Source organism: Cygnus atratus, chromosome Z (genome assembly GCF_013377495.2).
Source record: "Cygnus atratus isolate AKBS03 ecotype Queensland, Australia chromosome Z, CAtr_DNAZoo_HiC_assembly, whole genome shotgun sequence".
Classification (NCBI taxonomy): Eukaryota; Metazoa; Chordata; class Aves; order Anseriformes; family Anatidae; genus Cygnus; species Cygnus atratus.
In genome coordinates this window covers 62055161-62078068 of record NC_066396.1, presented here as the reverse complement: position 1 = coordinate 62078068, position 22908 = coordinate 62055161, and the positions used below count along the sequence as shown (strand labels likewise).

Sequence of the window (22908 nt, the reverse complement as noted above, 5' to 3'; positions counted from 1 at the left end):
ACTTGCCAAAAGCTTCCTACGTCAAGGAACACTTCACAGAAATGGAAGGGCACATATGAAACCTTTTCTACACATCCAGTCCTTTTAATGACAAATTATATGAACCAAAAAATATGCTACTTCATAAATACTTTAAAAGCAGTGATTGAAATTCGTGTACTTCCGTTCTTCAGTACATCTAACACTTCAAAAAACATTTTTGCTACCCCTTGTGTTTGATATGCCCCTCATCCACCTTTAGAAATAGTTCTAGAAATGATAATGCTTTTAACTGGCACATAGAAATGGTGAGTGCTGCTAATTTGTTTAAGGCAATATTAGTTTAAACATTCTACAGTGAAGGAATAAACAGGACAGATTTTACAATTCACACTAATCAGTAATGCTCATATTCATACTTAAGTTTATACATAAAATCATTTAATTTTAGAGAAAAATTACATTATAGAAGAAACTGTCAATTTAGTCATAGCCTTTTAACTGGTGTGCTTCAGTTTCCAAATCACTGAATAACAATTAAATCACAATCATCAATACAACATTTGTTACAGGTAGTTACAGATTTTATTTGCTAAAATTGAAGAGCTGACCAATACAAACCCTCTTCAAGACAACATAGTGGAAATTGAATAAAATCTGTAACTTTACATAGGTTCAACTCACAACTAGCTGTAAGTACTTTACACTTAGCACTGATATGCCACTTACATACCAGTGAGGAAAACAGATTAAGTTTTTGAGCTTAGAACAAACAGGAGGAAGACATAACCCATCATGCATGAGCCATATAATAAAACACTGGCTCCCTGTTTTTCTGCAAGGCATGCAATGCTGCACAGAAAAGTTTTCTTTGGGCAGCAATTCCTGAGTCAGCCTAGGTCCTAGAACACGTACAAGGATTCAGCATTATGCCAAAATTAACGAACAAAACCCCACCTAGCTTTGTGGGGTCTGTTTTGTTTTGTTTGTTTTTCATGTTAAAGTGCCTTGCAAACCCAGCTAGACTGCTCCTCACAGTTGAAGTACTGCTTCCACATACTGCAACGCCATGCAGACATGGTAAAGTTACTTAAGGATCCTGTTTTAAGTATAGGCTTGAGAAGTTATTTGCTGAGAGCTAATCATGCAATTTTACAAACCTTTCCTGCATAACAAAAATACGTACCCAACAGTAAGAATAAATGGTTCATCTCCTTAGTTTAAAAATTTTACTCAAACATGCTTAAAAAACCTTGCAAAGTAATTTTTTCTCAGTAAGAGGTGTGTAATAGAGAATTGAGTCTATAGGATCTGTATTCTTAAAAAGCTATCAATGCCTTGTTTTACAATGATTTACACCCCATGGGATGTAATCACTTTCTTCAGGGCACTGAACAAATCAAAAGCTAGTTCTTCTGCTAAACAATGTAAATGCTTAAGAATGATAAAATACTCATCGGTATTTTCCATAAATTTCAGGGTGGACCTTTTCAATTTTAAGCATTCTGTACCCTGAAAATTCCTGACGATTACAGAAAAACATGCTTCCCCCCGCGCCCCAGAGTACTGAAGGATGAATTGAAGACTCTTACACTTCCTTCCCAGTATTCCACAGCTGAGAGCTGTTTGAAGATAGGTGATCCTGTAATGTGGAACCTGTACAGTTGGTCTAGTTTAACCTAACACTTTCAATGAAAAGACACGTTACAACCCAAGCATTTATTTTTAATGTACTCTGACTAATCCAGGACATTTTTTATCTTGTATGATTTTGAATATGGCCAACGTAATTGCTACATAAGTTGTCTTGCTTGTAAGTTCACAACCTACTTTAAACAGTGAAATGCACACACAGCACAAGTACTACTGTATCTATCAGTGCTTATGTACAGTATGAAGAACAGTGCAATTACAAGCATTTAGCCTACTTCTTTCATTCTTGAACCAGACTATTGCTATAAATGCGTAAGGACAGAAACCTACTATGCAAGAGTAGTGACATCGCCAAGCCTAATTTACTGTTAAAGCACCTTCATTTAGTAGAAATTTACCACATCTTAAATAATTTTGGTTGCTTCAAAAGCTGACATATTGTAATAACAAAAGCAATCTGAAATTAGTATGAAGTCATGTATAAGCACCAGACTCTTTAACAGTAACAGTGCAAGCTCAAATTCCTGTAAATAAACTGCTTTTAAATCAACAAGAGAGGCTATTCTACCAGCTCTCAATAGTCGTGAGCTTCTGAACAAGTTTACAGTTAACTTCCTAATTTAAAAGATGAAGGCACCTGACTTTACCTCTGGGGAAAAGAAAAAAAAAAAGAAAAAAAAAAGTTCTGTTGCTCAGAATTTGTAAAAAATAAACAGAAAACAGGTAGCTGAGAATTAAATGGCTCACTGACCCAACAACTGGAAAGCCAGTCACCCATGGAGCAGCAAGACCATTTTGTATCACAGGGTATTGGAGCTTGGATTCTTAATGTAGACTCTTGCTCTTTACACCAGAATGACACGAGCGCTGCTATATACTGCAAATCGTTAAAAGCAAACCTACTACAGTAAGTAAGGGTTGGAAAAAACAATTTCCAATCTGAGAGCAAGTCTGCTAGGAACAGCCAGACCCGAATCCTGCCTTGTTTTTAAAAGTAACTGTTCCATAAATTACAGCTGCAAGTAGGTGAAGGAAAAAACACAGTAAGCATTGTTCTCAATTCACTAAATCAAATCAGGAAGGTTGGAGCACAGCACAGAAGCCTGAAACAATGACTAGGCCCAAAACTCTATTACAAACTATTTATGCAAGTTTGGTCTAAGAAATTTACATTGTATAAAAAAGAAATACTTTGATTGTGCAGTAAATAAAGCTATTTACCCTCTTCTCAACACTGCTATTTCCTGACTTCAAACTACACAAGACACAGGTACTTTAAAAAGCATGCATGTGCATCAAGGAGTTGAAGTTAGTATTTCAGCATAGAACACAATTAATTCAATTAGGCAGATCACTCTTCAGTCAAAGTTCAAACCACTCTGCAAAGGAGAGATGGTAGAAATTTCACAATAAACATGGAATTTATGTCGTCCTAGAAACTGCAAATTAGTACTAGATTCATTCCCAGTACCCAAACATTTGTGTTTTTTTTTTTTCAAAAAGTTTGGTTAATTCCGTGTCTTCTTTAATTTCAAGAACACTGAGTGACCAATCATACTCTGAATAACCCCTTCTAGACAAGCATTCTGAATTGCTTTAGCCCTAAGCATAAGTTGAGTAATGTTTAATTTTCAAGTATCTTGACATGAGCTTGAGTCTGACATGCAAACAGTTATTCATTTTTCTGTGTCTAGTTCCCAGGAAATAAAAACTCACTGAAATCTATACCTCACTTGTAATTTCTTCACTGTCTTACAGAAACTAATGTAAACTGTATACTTCTAAACTTGAAAATATACTTAATTATAAAATGATGGCGAAATAAGAACATGAACTAGTAATAGTAAACAATTCAAAGTGTTCACAGTGCGGGGCATGATGGAAACCATAGGGTAGGTCACATGCTGCCACACTCTTGTTGTTTTAGCAACCTTACTGAGGAAGCAGAAAAGCAATGCTGCTACAAGGAACAGTACCCTTATACAAGGAAGTAAAAGTTATTGCATATTTATCACATTTATCCGCAACTCACATTAAGGCTAGATTTACTAAGATCATGACATGAATAAGCCCCACTTTGGGCTGCTTAACAAAGCAACCAGCTTCTCTTACACTGCACCAAGCTTTCACTAAGACAAAAATGACCCAGCGAACACAGAGGGCAGTCAGCATCTCCTGCTCGTAGGACATGCTTGCTTCATTTTAAAGACTTCCCTCTGTCTGTGACAACAGAAGTTCACTGTTTCATCAGCATTCCCCTTATTTCACAGAGCACTAGATGAAATAACTGATTTTTTTTTTTCTTTTTAATATATATATATTTTAAGTCAACCTACTTATTAAAGATTCCCACAGCCTGATAGTGAATCATGCCTTAGGAGAGTCTTGCTAACTCCACAGGCAGTAGCAGCCTCATGATATGAATACAAACTTCTGCCTCACTGTGAGTAAAGGCACTTTTGCTGGGAAATCAACTATTTGCACTAGAAAAGTAACTAAAGGTTATTTTTCACCTGAAGCTGAGTAACATAACATCCTCCAGCATTATCCCACCTTCTCAATTATTACTATTTACCCATTTACTGTTTTCTACAGCCTTTGGATTTATTTTTTTTTAAACTAGGTGAGACAAAGCTAGATTGAGTTATTTCATGATTTGGTCTTGAAAGACAAGGCCCTCAGGACTCTTGTCCTCCAGAAGGAGGAAATGCTGCAGTCTGTTTCTCCTGTTAACTCATACAGAAGTCCAGGGTTCCTACTGCCGAAAGCATTACAGCATTAGAGTCCCAAATCACCTGGTGTCAGGCAGGTAAACACACCAGAAGATAGTTCTAAAGCTATTTCTGAGGAAAACCACTAGGTAATAGATGAAGTAGGGAAGTTGAAGGAAGACCAGGATTGTGTTTTTGGATGCCACATGAGTTGCATAAAGACTCAGTGCACGAGCATACACTCTGAACGAGAGAGGAAGGCCTAGTTCATTCAACTAGGAAGTTACCAATTGCTCACCTTTATTTTAGAGAAGAATCAATTCTTAAATCTGGGACAAATATGCTTGGCACCACAAGCTGCTGTAACAAGTGAGTTCAGTGCATTTCTCTCAACTGCAAAGCTTGTGTTCGAAACACCCTAACTTGAATCATGACGGTGATGTAACAGTTAACAGTTCATCACCTCCACTGTTATGGTTTTATTTTTCTTCAGATCTTTGATATTTTTACTAAGAAAGCGTTGTAGCTCCAAAAGACTGAGGCTACATCATTTAAATGCTAACTGCAAGTGCAATTCAAGACAACTATATACAGAGCATACACTACACAAGAGAACTGAGGACAACAGCACAGAATACAATACTGGACATCCTTAGAATAGTTATTGCAAGCCTGATTAAGCCTTTTAGTGTCACACAATGATTCTATTATCCATGCACCTGCTTTCCTCCTGGCAAGATCTACAGAGGCTTATTTACATTCAGCATAAATTCTACATGAGTAACTTCCCACAAACGAAGTTTGAGCTTTTCTTCTTGAAAGCAGCTACAACTGGGATAACATGAAACTTTTCAACTTCTTTTTACCCAGCTGGGGACAGTGCATGAGTTGAAGCTAGACACTTTGAAAGGCTAAGTTCTACCCAGTTTGTGTATCCTTACAGGAAACAGAGGCAGAGTAGGTACAGAAGAAGTCATGCTATAAATTTGACTCAAGTATTACTGATTGCCAGCCAACAGAAATTGACTTTCAGTGCGAGGGAAAATATTGTGGGCAAGCCACCAGGAAAAAGAAAAGATGACAGGCTGAGGCTAGGTTTGAAATGTGCAACTTATGGTTTCAAAATTACTGGGACAGAGAGAGGAGTCCTCTGAGAATCAGCTTCATTGCCACTGTCGTAATATTGCAATGTACTATAAAATAATGACTAACAAGTCCAATAATTTATATCAGAGCAGTTAAAAGTTTAGCAAGCTGGTATACTCCAACACTACAAAAAAGTCAATGTCAATGACAATCTAAAAAACACACAGCAAGTTAAAAAAAAATGAGGAAAAAAGAATGCCCTCTAATGCACAGCTAGGAACAAGTTAACTGAACACTGGAAAGGTACTTTTGTGGACAAAGGCTATACTGCATTTAAAGTGCAACACTTGACTATGCCACTCCCGTACTGCAAAGAGAACAAACCCTTCCAAACCACCAGTCAGTCCCTGCATTGCATTTAAAAACACATAATCAAAGAAAAAAAAAAAAAACAACGACAACAAAAAAACTCCTGAGAAAGAGTAAGGCTGGATAAGAAACCCCCCGCAATTGCTATAGGCAAATCTGATCTTTGTTCATAACAGATTTGCTGTCAGGGGTCAAAACATTTCATTATGGCATCATGGTCAAACTTGAAACTCAAGAAAGCTCTTGATGAGAAAGCAAATTTGTTATTGCCGTTGCATGCCACAGAGTGCCCCTCTACATTTTCTACCACCGGGTCTTCACTGGAACAACACATCTCATATGGTGCATCTGTTTAAAGAGGAAAAAAAAAATATGGAACAAATTTCAGATGTCTAGTTATCAGTGAAAGGATCAATGATAATACAAAGCCATACCTGAAATGCACATTTAATTAATATTTATGAAAAAGTCTGTTTCCATGGTCACAAACAGAAAAAGGTAAATCAAACAGCCATACTTACAAGTCATCTAGTGGCTAGAACAAATCTTAAAGTCACAGCAATTTGGGGGCACTTTCAATTGACAGTTTTACCCACAGGTTACTGCTTTGCAATTTATATCATAATGAGAAGGAAAGAAATGTGGCCCTATTTTCTGAGCAGGAAGTAAAGCACTGTGTAAGCACTCCAGAGTAGCCCTGTACTGACTGCAGATTATTGTTAGCAGGACAGAAAGCCTTCAACCAACACATAATTAACAGCATTCTGTCAACTGAGATGCTACTTTCCTAAACCAGCCTTTAGGTACTTTTCACCCAGCAACACAGTGTAATCTGGGAATTTTCACAATTAATTAGAAGAATTGTAAAACCAACATGATTGCATCACATTAAATTAACCAGATAAAGAGGAACTCAGACTTCCTTAGAAAAATACGACTTTATAGCACTTGGTAGATTGACATACAAGGAAGGAACTGCAACCATCATTAGTCAGGTGCTTTCAGTTTTTAATACATGACTTCAGTGCATAAATCTGCACTGGAACAGGCTGCCCAGGGAGGTTGTGGTGTCTCCTCCTCTAGAGGTATTCAAGGCCCATCTGGATGCCTACCTGGGCAACCTGCTCAGGAGAGAGAGAAAGAGGGAGAGAGGGAGGGAGGGAGGAAGGGAGGAAGGGAACCTGCTTTGGCAGGGGGGTTGGACCCCATGATATCTTGAGGTCCCTTCCAAGCCCTACAATTCTGTGATTCTGTGATCTCTGGAGGTATTTAAGAGGCGTGGATGTGGTGCTTAAGGTCATGGTTTAGTGGTAGACTTGTCAGTGTCTGGTCATGGTTGGATATAATGATCTTAAGGGTCTTCACGTGTCTTTTCCACACTAAAATGGCTCTATGATTCTATGACTTTGGATGGAAATTCAGAGTATACTTGCCTGTTTCAAAGTTATCTTGAAGTCTTCTTGGATTAAGCCTTTTTTCACATTTCTGGTTAAGAGAAAAAACACATATTACCCTTAATTAAAAAAAAAAACATTCCCTTTCTTGGGAGTATAGCTTAAGTGTCAGCTAAGAGGTGTGACTGTTATATTTGATTTGATACACCTCCTGTGTGAATTGTTTTACTTACAATTCAGGATGAATTTATTACTTTAGTATGCATCAAACCCACAAGTCTTTCGGAAGCATTGCAATCTTGTAGCAAGTGACCAATCATTCTTAAAATGCAAGCTTTTAAGAAAAAAATTGACTGTTTTCTAAATACTGTAAGCCCGAAAGGTCTTGCAGCATGATGGTATGGACTCGAAATTGCATATGCATAAGCCTGTTCTTCAATCTGCTTTTCTCAAAACCCAAGGGGTGTGTATTTGCAAGCAGGCAGCTACCGCCACTTAGATTAGCATGTATTAGAGATGCAAAATTAGAATTCTCCAGTGAAAAGAATTAGCCTTAGGTATGCTGCTCTATGAACACAAATACAGAGAAAAGTATTGCCCTTTGCACTATGCAAATTAAGAGTCCCAAGCCTCCAAACGGCATTAAAATGTTATCACTGGGACATGAAGTGTTTAAACTTCAAAGGACTGACAATCATGAAAATGCAAATGAAACACCACAGAAGTGGCAAAGTCTGTAAAGAACCTGCACAGTAGAGTATTGACAGTTTCATTTGTTTCCATCAAGATCCCACAGATTTCCATTATTACACGTTCTTCTACACAGCCAAATTTCTGGCCAGTCATTTCCTTGGCTTTTCATTCTTCTACTTGCAGACCTAAAAGCAGTTAACTGTTTCTTGCTAAGAAAAGAATTCTACAGGACGGAAGTAGTTACATTTTCTGCACTTTTACACGAAAAACAGAAAGAAGGTAGTAACTGCAAGCCAGAATGAGAAGAATCTACTTAAAGTCAGTAATCTAGAAAAATTAAAGCAAGCTGAGCTGCATGGAGAACAGTGCATGCAGCTCAATGCTGCACAAAAGCCAACAATACAGACAGAGAGCCATAAAGAATAGCGGGGAAAAAAATCAAAATGTTGTTGTAAAACAGGTATCTCAGTGAACTTTCTCCCAGCCAGCAAAACTTTGGGGACAAGGATATTTAGTTAGTGCAAGGAAAAGGTAATAAACCAAGAATGCCATGCTGCAATTTACAAAGTGTAATTCCAGTATTTAATTTAAAATTATATGAGATCAAGGCAAGTCTGTATCTCATTGTTTTTGCTGTTGAGGAGGGAGATAATAAACATTAACACTTTGTATCTAATTGTCCTACAACAAAACTCTGTTTACAAAACATAAACATGTCAGACATGTCCTATGTTGACTTATTATGGCATCCTTATTATGGCTGGAACCTGGAAAGCTGCAGAAGACTGTCTGCTGACATGGCTGCTATTTTCAACAGCTACAATAAGCCTTGGTTCCAAAAGGCAAACTTTAGAGGAAGGATGCATTGTCTATAGATCTGTATGCTGTAAGGTAAGAAATGTCATACTCCTACAGACACATGCCAAGTATATTGTTAAAATATACTTTGAAGCAATAAGCACTTTCTCTCAGCAGGACGTCTGCCTGTAAATTCCTTAAGCACTACTGGAACTTGTTAATGAGATAGCTACTAGGTTTTTCTTACCAAGGTGTGGTTTTGCTTTGCTGGTTGACTGTGGACTCCATTTGTTTTTTTCTTTTGGGTGGGAGTGTCTTGATACTGCTTTTTGCCGTTGCCCCTCAAGTTCTGACTCTGCTATTATGTCCAAAAGGTAGTAGAAGGAAGAGTTTAAATGGCAGCATCAAAAATCATTTGTTGACAATCCCTATTTATCAGCTAAAACTAACATAACACAACTACCACCTGATACACACCACCTCTAATGTCAGTACCAAGCAAACAATCTGAGAAACCCCCTGGAATTTTATTTTAATGTTCTGATTTTGCATGCTATAAATAAAAATCAGTATTTCATTATTAGGTGATAAAATTCAGTATTTCAGTTCCAGGGAGGAACACTTATGAACAAAGACATTGGTCTTAAATAGTCCAGACACATACGTTTGCCTAAGAAACAACCTACCTTTATTTTTAATGCTTCAGACATCTCAGGATGATTGTATGGCTTTTGTGTTTGTTTTGGCTTCATCCACTGCTCTCCTGAAAAGCCATCTGTGACCACCTGCTGACTACTGCGAAGTTTGGATCTAGTACATGAAAACAGAGTTTACAAAACAACTTAAAAACTATTGATAGCAGAACTGAAATAAAGAACTTTCTGCATTTTGAGAATAATCTCAAGACAAGTTTAAGTAACCTAGTGTGCAAACTGCAACAAAGATCACTGCATTCATACAACTTTGTTTTGACTGCTGGTAGGAAGTTTATGTTCAGCACAGACAGCAAGCTAGTCCCACGTTATCATTTTTAACAAGTGTTGGTGCTAACCTGATCTGAATTACTGGAGCAAAGCCTTCTTTTTGTGAGTCCAGGTTTTAAAATTTGCTCTACCACTTCTAGCTTAGCTGAATCAAAAACCATACCAGCATATAACTTGAAACATTCAAAGGTATCCACTTTTTTTTTTTTTTTTTTTTTTGGGGGGGGGGGGGGGGCGGGGGGGGGGCCGGGGGAGGCATTCCCATAGACTGGACTCAAGGAATTCCGTCAGTTCCATCACACTGAAGAATTTTCCAAAAAGCACATCATGATGATAATTATTAAGTTTTCATCCTGTTCACAGGCCTGTAAGATACACCTCTAATTATTTACTTATAATTAGCCTACTCTATTACTAGAATAGAAATATTCAAAGAAAGGACAATTGGCTTCATATGACCAACATTTTACAGAAAGGATATAGAGATGTTAAACTGACCTGGTTCTTACCTAGCTTTTTCCAAGTTGGGCTTAGAGGGTGTGCTCGCTGTAGGTGAAAAACCACTGTCACTCTCCGAGGAATCTCCATTCCTTCGGGAAATCCATTCCCTCAATGGCCTGGTAAGCAAGCAGAAGTTCAATATGATCTATTTACTAAAACAAATCTAAAGAAATAAAAGTTTTCTGAAAGGCACCGGCCTAGCATTTGCTTCATCTTGAACATACCTGATGAAAGGAATGGCCATAAAAAATTTGTTAGGTGCCAGACCTAGCTTGGACTTGGGGGTCATGTCATTCCTGTGGCATGGCAATTTGTCAATGGAAAACCACTCAATATTCTAGAAGAACGAAAAATAAAATCAAAATAACCCACTGCTGTTGCTGCAGAAAATACATTACAAACACATTTCAAACTTACTATGCTTAATTAAAAAGTTACAATGAAAGGCTTATTATTATACTGCAAGTTTTTTTCTACAAATCGTTAACTAATGATGGGGTTGTTCTTCTGACAGCAACTACAGAGTAATGGATGGTACACCTCATACACATTCCAAGATATAACTAAAACATGAAATGTATTATCCAGCAACTAAATTCTGAATACGGATTTCAGAAAACAAGCAAACAAAAAACCCACTGCACACTGAATGCAGTAAATAACGGTAGCAGCTTCAAATAATTTTCCAAGCCACTAGTATTCTTGCTGCTTTTATTTAAAATCAAAACCAGATTACCAATACTAGCTCAAAAATTATCAGAAACAAGGGAATGAAGTTTGATGCACAAGTTTCAGGTTTTGTTATAGAGTAATAATAATTAAAAAAAAAGCAGGAATAACATAAAATGATTAGCACACAGACTACCTAAGAAAGAAGATGGGGGGGAACTTCAGTTTGACTGCATGTACTAATGTTGTTTTTGTGACAAATGGAGATGCCAGAGATTGTTAAGAATCAGTCTTTCCATTAAAATTGCAACAACATGACAAGACTCTACAGTGACAAAACACTATTTGTAATTAGTATTTCAGGTATTCATCATGTTTGTTAGTTTTTTTATTTCGCAGGCTATTAGCTTTAAAACCCAACCTCCACAATAAGGTAACCGCAAAACTAAACAATTTAACATACCCGAATTTCCCTCCTGGTTTTAGGGTTGAATTTTGTGTTCTTGGGAACGCCTGGAATGATGTAGAGCCGTGCTAACTGATCATTAATTCGCAGCTCAATGTATTCTTCTTTACAGATATAATCTTTTATGTCAAACCCCGTTTCTTCAAACACCTGAAAAACATAAACGATATCAATGCATATACTGAAATTTATCCTTTTAGGACCTATCATCACAAGGCAAGACACAAATAGTTTTCAGACCTACTCACGAGAGCAGGCAACTGAAGAGGAGAACCACAGGTATATGAAATGGAAAAGGCTATTAAGCCCCATTGCCAGTAATCCAGAGGTAGGACTCCTCAGTTAAATTTTTAAAGACTAGATTTAGAACTAAACAGTAGGACAGCATCTTCAGTAAAGCCTCTTCTATTAAACTGTGAAGTTTAAAGCTCCAAAGCTGTGCACTGCTCCTTTACATTAACTTAGCTGTTTCCTGAAACAGTGATGTGTTGACTAGAAACTACACAGCTTGTGGTCCTGCCTGTGAATATGTAAAACAAAAAAATAAAACTGAATAACCACCTAAAGTAGCTACAGCAGGTAATACTTACAATATCTTGTGGTCAAGTGCATATATCAATATCAGCAAAATGGTTTCAAGTTCAATTTTTCAAAATGTAGAGGAAATTAAGCACAAATATTAAAAAAGACTCAAGTTCTTAATACAAAGCAAATAACTGACACTCAGTCTTCAAATTAGTACTAAAAACCCTTACATAAAGATCAAAAGCAAACCAAGCAAATCTTAATGTCTAAGTGCATTAGGAACAGCAGAGTTCAAAAGATAACAAGCATAATGTCCTGATTCTTCCTGATTCTTAAAGATGATTTAAATGAATTCATCGCAGAAACTCGTTTTGCCTAAACGGTTAACCATATAGTATGGTTATTCGTTCTGAAATAACAACTGAACTGTCTAGGCACTGCCCAGAGAAGACCTCTTCAATTAGACCACATGCAGGTGCAGTTCAAAGTTTTAGACCTGTGCTGATTCCAGAAAAGAAACAAATAAAAGATTTACACACACATTTTACGGACATTACAACATTTGGCAATGTGTTAGCTTTGAAAAATTTACAAGTTCATCCACAATGACAATTTACCTTCATGGAAATAGATCACAACAAGTGTTGTTCACTAGTGTATTATAATACATTCTCCAAATTAGAAACATCAAAATACTTTTCCCAGTATAACTGTGCACACTTTAAATGCTATGTACACTGTTTGTGGTCCATATATTTTTCTTTTCTTCTTTCCCTTCAACTGCAACCCTTCAGACACGCCCCCACCCCCCCCCAAAAAAAAAGGAAAAAAAACACACCACACAAGCAACTGCCTAGCAAAATTTTAATCAAAGAATCTATTTATGGTGAGGTGGGGGATTGTAAGATGTGCATTCAATAATTAGTTTAACCTTATTAAGTCTCTGCTCATCCCTTGAGCTGTGCAGTGACAGCCCACTGCATCTACTGCTCAAGTATTTCACTTGGCAAGCCATCCAATACTATATAAATAACACTACACACTGAAAAATAAGGAAGTACTAACATGAAAGGAATTCTCATACATGCCTGTTGCATAAAAGCGTAGTGTTAAGATCTAACGCTTTATTTTGCTTTTCCAAGTCATTCCTAAATATCTTAGGGGTATGGAAACCACCCTCAACAAATCAGAAATGCTGAATTTTACATTCTTGCATCTTCAAGAGGCATATTTAAGAAAAGTCCACAACTCCTCAGATACCAATTCAGTCCAACCATGCAGAAAATTAAAGCATCTTGCTATTTTCCCTCACCTTAGTTTTCCTTGTCAGAAGTTCCAGATGCATTATGTTAGAGGAACATTGCGTTTATATCAGTATTGTTCTTTCACAGACTATTTTCAACGTAAAGCTCTACTATCTGCTGCAGCAATAAACCTCACAGACTGTTTTCTTTAGCGCTTAATTGCCATATATCAATATTGTTGCTTGTTCCTGTATCACTGAATAAAAGTTCTTCACAATTTTTCCATAATCTTCTACAACCTCCAGCTCATCTCTTCAGTCTCTTTATACAGCCCAGCTCTCGTACAAGTTAAATTCCCATTCTTCTACCACCTTGTATGTGCAGTGGCCTCTCAACTTAATATTCAAAAAGCCATGGAGTATCTCAGATTTTCCAAGCACCAAAAGTAATACTTAGAAATCAATTAATAGTTCAGAACTGAACTTTAAAAATAGCATTCATTTAACGTAGCATGTTAGTACAAAACAATGAAAAACATCAAACACTGATTATAAACTACTTAATCACACCCTTGGTGATCACTCAGAAAAGCGCTAAAAGCTACGGCAGAAGACTCCAACAAGAACAGACAATTTACTTCCCTGATTTCAATAAAAGACATACCTAAGTAAAACGTCTTTTCATCTAGCACATATATCCTGCCCTCAGCAAAACTTCACGTATTTAACTTTAAAAAAGTTTGGTGCCCTTAAGCTGATTTTTAACTTACCTCTCTAGCAGCACAGTCATGAGGAGCCTCTTCTTTATTTACTTTCCCTTTTGGAAATCCCCAACCAGACTTTGCTAAATAGCCCTGAACCAAAAGAACCTGCAAAATACAGTAAAGACATCTGTCAACACCAACTGTTCTAATTGATTTCTATTAATTCTCTTCCCTTCACTGTCCTCTGCTTCCGACCCCCCAAAACAGGGACTTCAGCCTGGAGGAGGAACCCATTAGGTTTTCTGTGTTCTAGCAAAAACTGCATTTTTTTTAAATGAGATCACGTAACTCAGAATAAAGAAGCAAAACTGAATAGGAAAGCAAGCAAAAGAGTATTTACTGTCTCCCATGTTTTATTCCCATATTCTATTTTTGTACACACTCAGTGTCAAATATCTGTCAGGTTTTTGTGAATCTGAAGTGTGCACTTTTTTTTTTTAAACTAGACAACAAATGTACGCTACAAAATTATAAAATGTAAACTACAAAGATTACTTTTGCCAGTACACGCCATCCTCCCCCCAAGCTCTTCACAACTATTTTCATACTTACATTTTCAAGTGTCTCATCAAGAATAATTGCACCATAGGTTGGCACTCCCATTTTATATTCCTTCCACTCGTCTAAAACCTTTTGTACATCTTCACCTTGAGGCAGTAAAAAAGGGCAGTGACTGAAGAGTACAGCAGCACGTCAAGGAAGCTAAAACTTGAGTAACCAATCACTTGCAGTCATACAAAAGATAGCCATTTCAGTATTTACAATAACCACACACTATCCTCCTAGTACTTTCAAAATGCAATCTCTTGGAAGTTAAAAGTATCATGGATAATCCATTACCAAATTCTAAAGATAAAAAAGCATTAATTAAGTAATTTGGCAATTCTAGTGCAACCCAATTAAAAGATGAAAAAAAGATGGTGCTTGTTTGAAAGTGTCTTCTAATTTTGAAGAAAAGATATCCACATAACTGCTGTTTTAAATGTGTTAGTCTTAAAAATTTTTACATTTTGAAACTAATGGGACAGACAAAAATACTCTCTCTTGCTTAAAGTGGAGAATTTTTTTGCACAATAATTTGTTAGCCTACTGTGCAGAAACCCTTCTTAAGCATTTCCTATTTAAAAAAATATTTTTAATGGCATCATGTTACAGAAATCTAAATTTAATACGCTTTATCAAAACTCACCACAGAGAAAATAAGAACAGAACTTTTATAACTCTAAAATTTCAAAGGGAATCTCCAGATGCTTTAAAAGAAATGAGAAAGTTACTATATTATATACAAAATTATACTACCAATAAGAAACATTCAAACATTCATTAGCAGTGTACATAACATAAGACACTGCAGCAGAACTAACATTTTTTAGCAAATGTAAGCCAGGGAGGGAAAGATATTATAAATGAATATTATCTGTCTTACTGTATTTTTCCTGCACAGCCTACAATTGCCAGAGAAATTATGCTGATCTGAAAACTGTTATAATCTAAAAAAAATACTTAAAAATAATCGCATAACGTCAAAAAACAAAAGATCACATTTCTACAGTTCACTGTTAAAGTAGAAATTCATTACCAAACTAACAAGGAATATTTTGGGTAGTGAAACCAGAGATATCATGAAAGTTAGAAGCAGCACGCAGTCCCACATCAACGAGAAAAGCTTACCAATAAAACAATTACTGGATGCTGGCATGAAATTTACTTTATGAGCTTTTCCCCAGTGAGGACTACATTGTCTAAGTTTTATCAGGCCTTTTGAGCAAAGAAAAAAAGCGGAAGTTAACTATTAGAATTTAGTAGTCATGCGTCCTTTCTCCTGCCAACAGGACTGTTTATAGCAGCATCTATGCATGACACAAATACATACAGCTACCCATCAGGGAACACATACCATCTTCAGCTTAAGATTTACATCAGCATTTCCTTGGAAAGAGATTAAATTAAGGAGAGAACACCATGAAGAGCTCCAGCATCTCTGAAGCCCACCTACTCTGTCAAACTGCAGCCACAAGGAAAAATCCTCAGAGAAATTACCTGTTGTCCACAGTCTTAAGCCAAATGAGAAACAACTCTTCTATGGATGCCACAAAATTATGAAAGCAATGAAGAGATAAAAATCACATATCTAGCAATAGCAAGTTTTAATCATTAACACATGAACTGTCATTTTCCTGCTGCAAGTATAAAGTTTTGTTAACAATATTCAGTTTATACTTCAACCACCGAGACAGAAAGCAATCACAGTAATAAAAAGGATATCAGCTTTCGCAAAATCTCTTATCCCACACTGAGGTAATCCTGGTGTGTTTTGCATGTAGAAATCCAAGTAAAACCAATGGGCAAGTTCAATCTGAAAGCATACTCTGATTGCATTGTCTCTCTCTTCGCTTGGAATGTGCAAAATAAATCGGCTGCCAAGAAATAAAAAAAAGGCATGATTAGCCAAGTCTATTGATTTAAACAAATCTGAAAACAAAAATGCATTACAGCAGTGGAATTCCTGATCCATTAACACAGAGCAACAGATCTTCCTGGGGGTCTGGACAGCAAAAGTTTTTTCTTATGAAAATAAATCTTTAGAAGTCAAGAAAGAGAATGGATCATGATGTTCTTCTACAAAAATCAATTACAAGGAACTAAGTAAATTAAGTATTGTGAAAACAGGGAGGGGAAGGACAGCCTATGTAAACAGCTACAAGAATGAAAACATTTTTAAATGTCCAGTAAAGAACATCTGCAAACTCTTGATAACAAGTCTACACAGTTCTTCTGAATACAAGTTAAACACAGACGTCTATTTTCACTGAAAAACACGGTAAACTATTAATTCACACAAATTTTAAAACTCAGTATGGTCCCATTAGTTTTCGCAATCTGGAACAGAAAGTGGACAGTTGGTTTATTTTTCAAGTCTGCTTTACGTTTCAGCTCAGATACTGGCACACACAGTTCCAGAGATATACAGCCGAGTAGCAATACTCTGCGATAGCTCATTTTATTTACACAGAAACTTTATTTATCAATTGTAAGATCAAGAATAAAATAATTTTACTTTTGGATATTTATGGCCACCCACCTGATTGAACTTAAAGCATTTGACAGAGCTGTTTTAAACCCAACTCCTGAGGCACACCAGGTAAAATCCAAAGGCCTGTAATATCTTTGCCAGAACTGACAGCACTTCAGACATCTTTACTTAAAATTTACAAGTGTGAGTCATTAAGGAATGCCAAGATCAGCCTCCTCCTCCTCCACCAGCTGTGGCCAAGGATGCCCTCCTGCCCAGCCCAGAGCCCAGGGCCTCAGCTGCCCTTTCCTGTTCACAGGCTCAGCCAGTAGTGAGGCCAAGCACCCATCCCAGAGACCACGAGATGGCCAGCCACACAGGCAGCCCCAGACAGTGCACCTGCAACAGGACCCTGTCCCTGAGGGACAGGACCCCGTCCCTGAGAGGCACAGCACCATCTCCTCCTGCCCTGGGGCTGGCAGAGCCAGCAGGCCCTGGTGCAGCACACAGGCGACGTCCCCAGGCCAGCAGGACACACACATTGCACATCCACCTCCCACAGCCCTGACACAGCCCCTCTGCCCACCTGGCACTCCTGCCCCTCGCCCGCCTGCTGCTCCCATGTGAAGTTTGCTAGTGAACGCACATACACATCACTTTTGGGGAAGATACAGATGCTCGCCCCCCACCCCAGTTCTGCTTCTGGGGAGATGCGCTGCTCCAGCCCCAGTGGCTGGCAGCAGGGACCCCAGCCGCTGACACCCAGCCCTCTCATGCAGCCAGCCCAGCGGCCACGCTCCAGTCCCACAACCTGAAGGGCGCTCTAGAGGTCCAGACAGCGATGAGCCCTCCTGATACTGATGCCAGGACCCTCGCTCCCTCTCCCCGCCTCACCAGTGGCTGGCACTTGCAGCACACCCACCCGTGGCACAGCGAGAGCATGCAGACTGTGAAGGAAAGACTGAGTGAGACACAAGAAGACCGGACAGAATGTGGTGATCGGGTGCAGGGCTCTGCCAAAGAAGCGTACTGATGGTCCTGTTTCACACTCCCTTCTGCCCACCCACACTTTGCACGTCCCCCCGTGGGTCTGTACGGCTCCATCAGCCTTATCAGCCGTGAGGTCCAGGCTGATCTTCTTGGAAGCAGGGCCTGTAGTTTCTCAACAGCCCGTCAGCCACTGCAACCAAGGGGTTTGTTTCTTGTCCCCACCTCCATTTTTCTTTTCCTAGAAAGAGTGTCTGTGTCTCTGTATATTTTTGTTCTTGGTTTCCCCTTTTTCCCCTTCTTTCCTGACTGATAAGGTTCCCAGTCAGACAACCTCACTGGAATAAACGTTCTCACTTTCTCATGCCCTCGTCAGTTAGTCAGGTTGATCAGGTTTGGTTCTCATCGCTGCCCCTCTTATCACTTGTCTGTCTGGTCTGTGTCCCAGTATGCTTTATTTATGGATTCCTCCTTTGCTCATTATCCTTTGCATTGAAAAAGGTCCTTGACCAGATACTCTTACATAAATAGCCTTATTCACTTCAACAAGAATATTTTCCTCCTTGGCAATTTTCACTTTGTAAGTAACACCCACACTGCTCCCTTCTTGAAGGCTCTATTACTGCTGAAAACATTCCTTACATATAAAACTGTGGTAGCTCAAAGTTGTTGGTTTTTTTTAAAGCCTATTTTACATTATAACTAGTAGATGCTTTCTTACCCCTACACTGCAGCTAACATTAATCTGAAGATACAATACACAGAAGTAGTACCCAAAAGGAATTAAGAACATGTCAGCCCTAGCAATAAAAGCAAAAACAATTAATAATACTACTTACAAATCAAAAAGCTAACTTTTCTAGAGTAAGTGAAGTCTAACAACCTGCACTTCTAAGTGTCACAGGGCACTGCCCCATGCCAGACACAGCCGATTCCAGACGGCTCCAGCAGCCTCACCGCAGGGCACGGCCGGGCCCTGCAGCCGCGATGACGGCACGCCGGGAAAACAGGTTTAAGAAAGGGGGGAAAATGCTGGGCAGACAGAGGAGTGGAGGAGAAAACAAGTCTGAAAGAGCTGCACAAGTACAGGTTCAGAGTGCAGGGATAGAGGACAGGGCAGGTGCCCACACTGTAGCCCGCTAGTAGAGCAGCAGGATGCTTCCTTAGGTGCTGCATCCTGCGGGAAGGACCCACAGCAGAGGTGGACGGAGCAGCAGAGAGGAGCTGGGATGGACTGAACGTGAGCCCCATTCCCCATCCCTGTGCATTGCTCAGCATGGGGAGAGGAGGCACAAATGCAGGAGTGCTTGTAGGAAAGAGAGCATCAAGCCCCAGACCCTACATGAAGACACTGTACCTCCTTACTCAGTAAAGTACAACTCAGCAGCACAAGGCAGCATGGTGAAGAATAATGTGGACACCTGTGACATATTAAAAGAACAGGTCAAAATAGTCCTATTATTTAAGTATAAACACACGTTAAACTTACCAGAACTAGAATAAATTGTAACCTAGCATTCTGTAATTCCAAAACAGCCTGAGAACTCAACAAAGGCTTGAAGACATTATGTACCTGGCTTTAGCTTTCAACTTGTCTCCACATGCTGCCAAGTAACACATAACGCTCTGAACAAGAATTGTGTTTAATTTTTTTAGCTTAGTTTAGTAGCACGAAAAAGCTGTTATGTAGCTTGAGAAGAAATGTTCAGGGCAAATGCATTAGACTACTGTTGTTAATCTTATTTTGTTACCCTTAGGAGAATAGTTTTGCAAGGAAAGCATTTAACAATAAACATCACCACCATTATCACCTATACTCAATCCTCAAACAGCCCCCTGAATTTGGAAGCCTAATTGTTATTTTCAACTGTTGGAAAAACTTGTGGCTTTTTGTTGTTGTAGTTGTTGGGGTTTATTTTTGATGAATACTACAGTTGCTACTAAACTGCCAAACTTTACCCTCACCAAAATACACCACTGCACAAACACTGCAAGCCAAACTTTTTGAACAGACTAGCCCAGTTAGTAACATTGTCACAAATCCTACCTAAGACTCAAAGTTTACCCATCTCCAAACTGAGTTACTTAAGTGACTGCAGACGATAGAAATGCAGATACTTAGCCCAATTAATCATACAATTGAATAGTATTTGGCAGTAAGATCAAAACTGGTTACTGCAAGAAGAAATCCCATCATCCTGCACATTACATAAGAACTGGGAAGCTTTAAACCACAATGGCAAAAATAAAATAATTCATATGGCAAAGGTTACCCAGCAGTACCTCTTTTTTTCCCCAAACTATCTAGCAAACTAATTAACACACCACACCCTCACCTCAAGTCATACAAAATGAAGATACCAGGTAAGGTACCTTTGTATGCCTTTGGAGCCAGGAACAGTCAAAAGGATTACCTGCAGGGATTAAAACAGCTGTAGCTGCTCTGAACGGCTGAATTACTACTTAGACTAATTGGCTGAACTAGGTGGAACAGCTGAAAGTGATCTGCGGACCTAGCAGGAACCTCTCTGAGTAGCCTCTCTGAGGCTTCTAAAGAAAGTGATTCAGCTTAAAGGAAAATCCAAACATATTTTAATTCATCGCTTTGTACGTTAATTGCATTAACTCCAGCTCACAATGGTCCTTCTGTCATAAAGAAATGTATTAAATGTCAAGCAGGTTAAATAGCAGATACAGTCAGAAGTATCTGATGATTGTGTCTCCTGTGTACACAAACATTTAACAAACAGAGTTAACAAGTTAGAGGATCCAGACTTTTTTCCCAGCGAAATTAATAATAATAATCCTGTCCAAAACTGAAGTGTTAAAGTCTAAACGATTCTCCAATACTCTCAAGACACAAGAAGACAATAGTTCTGTTCTGTGGACATCTAAGTTTCAACTTAGTTTTTTGGTTTTCAAACTTTAAAAAAAAAACCCTAAACCCTCAACTACTAGGCAAGCATGACTTGGAAGGCTGTTTTTTGTCACATTATTCTTACTAAACTAAAAAGTGCATGCCATCTCCTAAAAGTTCACCAACAGTTACTTACATTTGCTGTTTACAATGCTACAGTTCATGTAAAAATGTAATAGATAGGTCCTATGGGCCCTGTGAGTTTCCAAACCTGTTATATTGAAATTACCACAATTACTTAAGTAGCAAAGTGTCATTTGCTGATAGAATTAAAGAAGTTATATAGTACAAGAATAAACTATACAGTACAGGGTATAGGTTGGGCTAGAAATTTTCTTCTTCTCTGTAAGCACTCTTCTCAATAAGCCTAGTAACTGAGTATGAAAATTTGCTCTTTCAGAATTTCTGTCAATATCATGTGTAGATAGAAGAATGTAGGAAGTGATACATGTTTTAATAACCCATTTATAGCCAACCACCTGAAGCACAGCAACACTGACTGATCTTCCACTTATTTAAAATTTAACCTCCCTTGAGCCAAGGCCTATCAGGCCCTGTCATTTCTTTTTGTGCATAGCAAAATTCTCTTTCCCACAGACTCAAAGCCTGACTCCTCTGCTCCCTTCAGTTGTTCTGTCCATGCCCCACACACGGCAATGTATTTGAGGGCTGATCCATTGGCACTAATGCAAGTCAACAAACCATGAGGAAAAGATGAAGAACAGGACAGATGGTAACTGCAAGTCTACTATTCTGAGGCTTAAAAAAATAATAAAAATAAATAAATAAAACCACTTTACTAAATTTGTACGATTACAAGGCAAGACACCATTTCAAATACAGAAGAGGAGAGCAGCCTGGAACAAGGTAAGAGAGTGTAGCTAACCCCGTAACAATGTAAGACCTGATTACTTGTGTGACCTTCTACTAGTCACCCCACAGGACTCGCACTAATAGGCTGCCTATTTCAGTTCTGTATTTTAATTCTCCTCCTGACTTTCTGAAAAAGCCTTAAACCCTTCTTCATGTGTGAGCAGACATCTGAAAGAGCCCCAGCACTGTGTAGGGAGCTCAGAGCAGACACACAGAAGTATAACAAGCTTCAAAAGCCGAAACTAAAGAACTGAAAGTTTACTGGTGTATTGCGTGCTCTGACCCTCACGTTTGATAGGTGGTGGGGTGAGCAGAGCAGTTCCAGCTTCCTGCGGTGCTGTTACTCCTCAGCATTTTCACTCACTCGAGAACACTAATTCCGGGCAAGCAGACTACGCTTTGTCTCTAGCAATCTTTTCCTATTGCACGTACGCAGTTCAGACTTTTGGGGCGGCAGAACAGGAGGGCAGTTTTTTAGTCACGAAGCATCACAGCCACTTTCGGGCGCCACATCCTGAGGATGGCCCCGTGACTTCAACAGCCCTCAGACGACCGCAAGCTGAGATCACAAGAAAAATAAAAATAAAAAAAATAAAAAATAAATAAAAAAGCTCCCCGCCCGCCCCAAAGAGAGCCCCCACGGGCGCCGAACACCCTCACCGTGACGGGACTGCCCCCCCCCCCCCCCCCCAAGACCGCCGGGGCCGGGGCCGGGGCCGGGGCCGGGGCCGGGGCCGGGGCCGGGGCCGGGGCCGGGGCCGCTCCGTCAGCGGCCGCCCCGCCCCCCCTCCCCGCCCAACGGCTGGGCCGCGCGCCCGCCCCCGCAACGGTCGCCGCGCGCCCGCAGCACCACGGGACGGCGGGGGGGCGAGCCTGGCGCCCTGCCGGCAGGCCCCCCACCTGCACAAGTCGTCCAGGACGCTGCTGGGGATCTCGGCCCGTTTGGTCTCCATGGCGGAGCGCGGCTCATCCCGGCGCGGCAGGGCCCGGACGCGGCGCGGCGGCGGCGGCGGCGGCGGCGGCGGCGGCGGCGGCGGCGGCGGGGGGGAGGGGCGGGGCTGCTGGCCGCCCGCCCGGCGGACGGCGAGGGGCGGGGCCGGCGGTGAGCGGCGGCTTCCTCCGCCAATCGGCGGCGCGCAGCGGCGCGGACGGCCAATGGGAGGGAGCGGCGCGGCGCGGAGCGCGGCCCTCGGGTGATCGCGGGGAGCGGCCAATGGGGCGCCGCTGACGGGACGGGGCGGCCGCCGCCATCTTGGGGGCGGGGGGCGGCCGTCTCTGTGCCCG

At 39.9% G+C, this 22908-nt stretch overlaps 1 protein-coding gene across 2 annotated transcripts; it reads right to left on the bottom strand.

The window, feature by feature from the left end:
- Window positions 1-398: 398 nt before the first annotated feature.
- DCP2 (decapping mRNA 2) lies at window positions 399-22689 on the bottom strand. Of its 2 annotated transcripts, none has more exons than XM_035562614.2 (11): window positions 22525-22689; window positions 16100-16251; window positions 14387-14514; window positions 13841-13939; window positions 11300-11452; window positions 10392-10504; window positions 10176-10283; window positions 9370-9493; window positions 8931-9041; window positions 7232-7283; window positions 399-6146 (listed from the first exon to the last, which is right to left on the bottom strand). In XM_035562614.2, exons 1-11 carry the CDS (start codon window positions 22575-22577, stop codon window positions 5983-5985), a joined length of 1257 nt encoding a protein of 418 aa, XP_035418507.1. In that variant the 5' UTR covers window positions 22578-22689; the 3' UTR covers window positions 399-5982. The 2 variants fall into 2 exon arrangements, with proteins under 2 accessions (XP_035418507.1, XP_035418508.1); XM_035562615.2 differs by having other exon boundaries at window positions 8931-9038; window positions 22525-22653.
- Window positions 22690-22908: the final 219 nt, after the last annotated feature.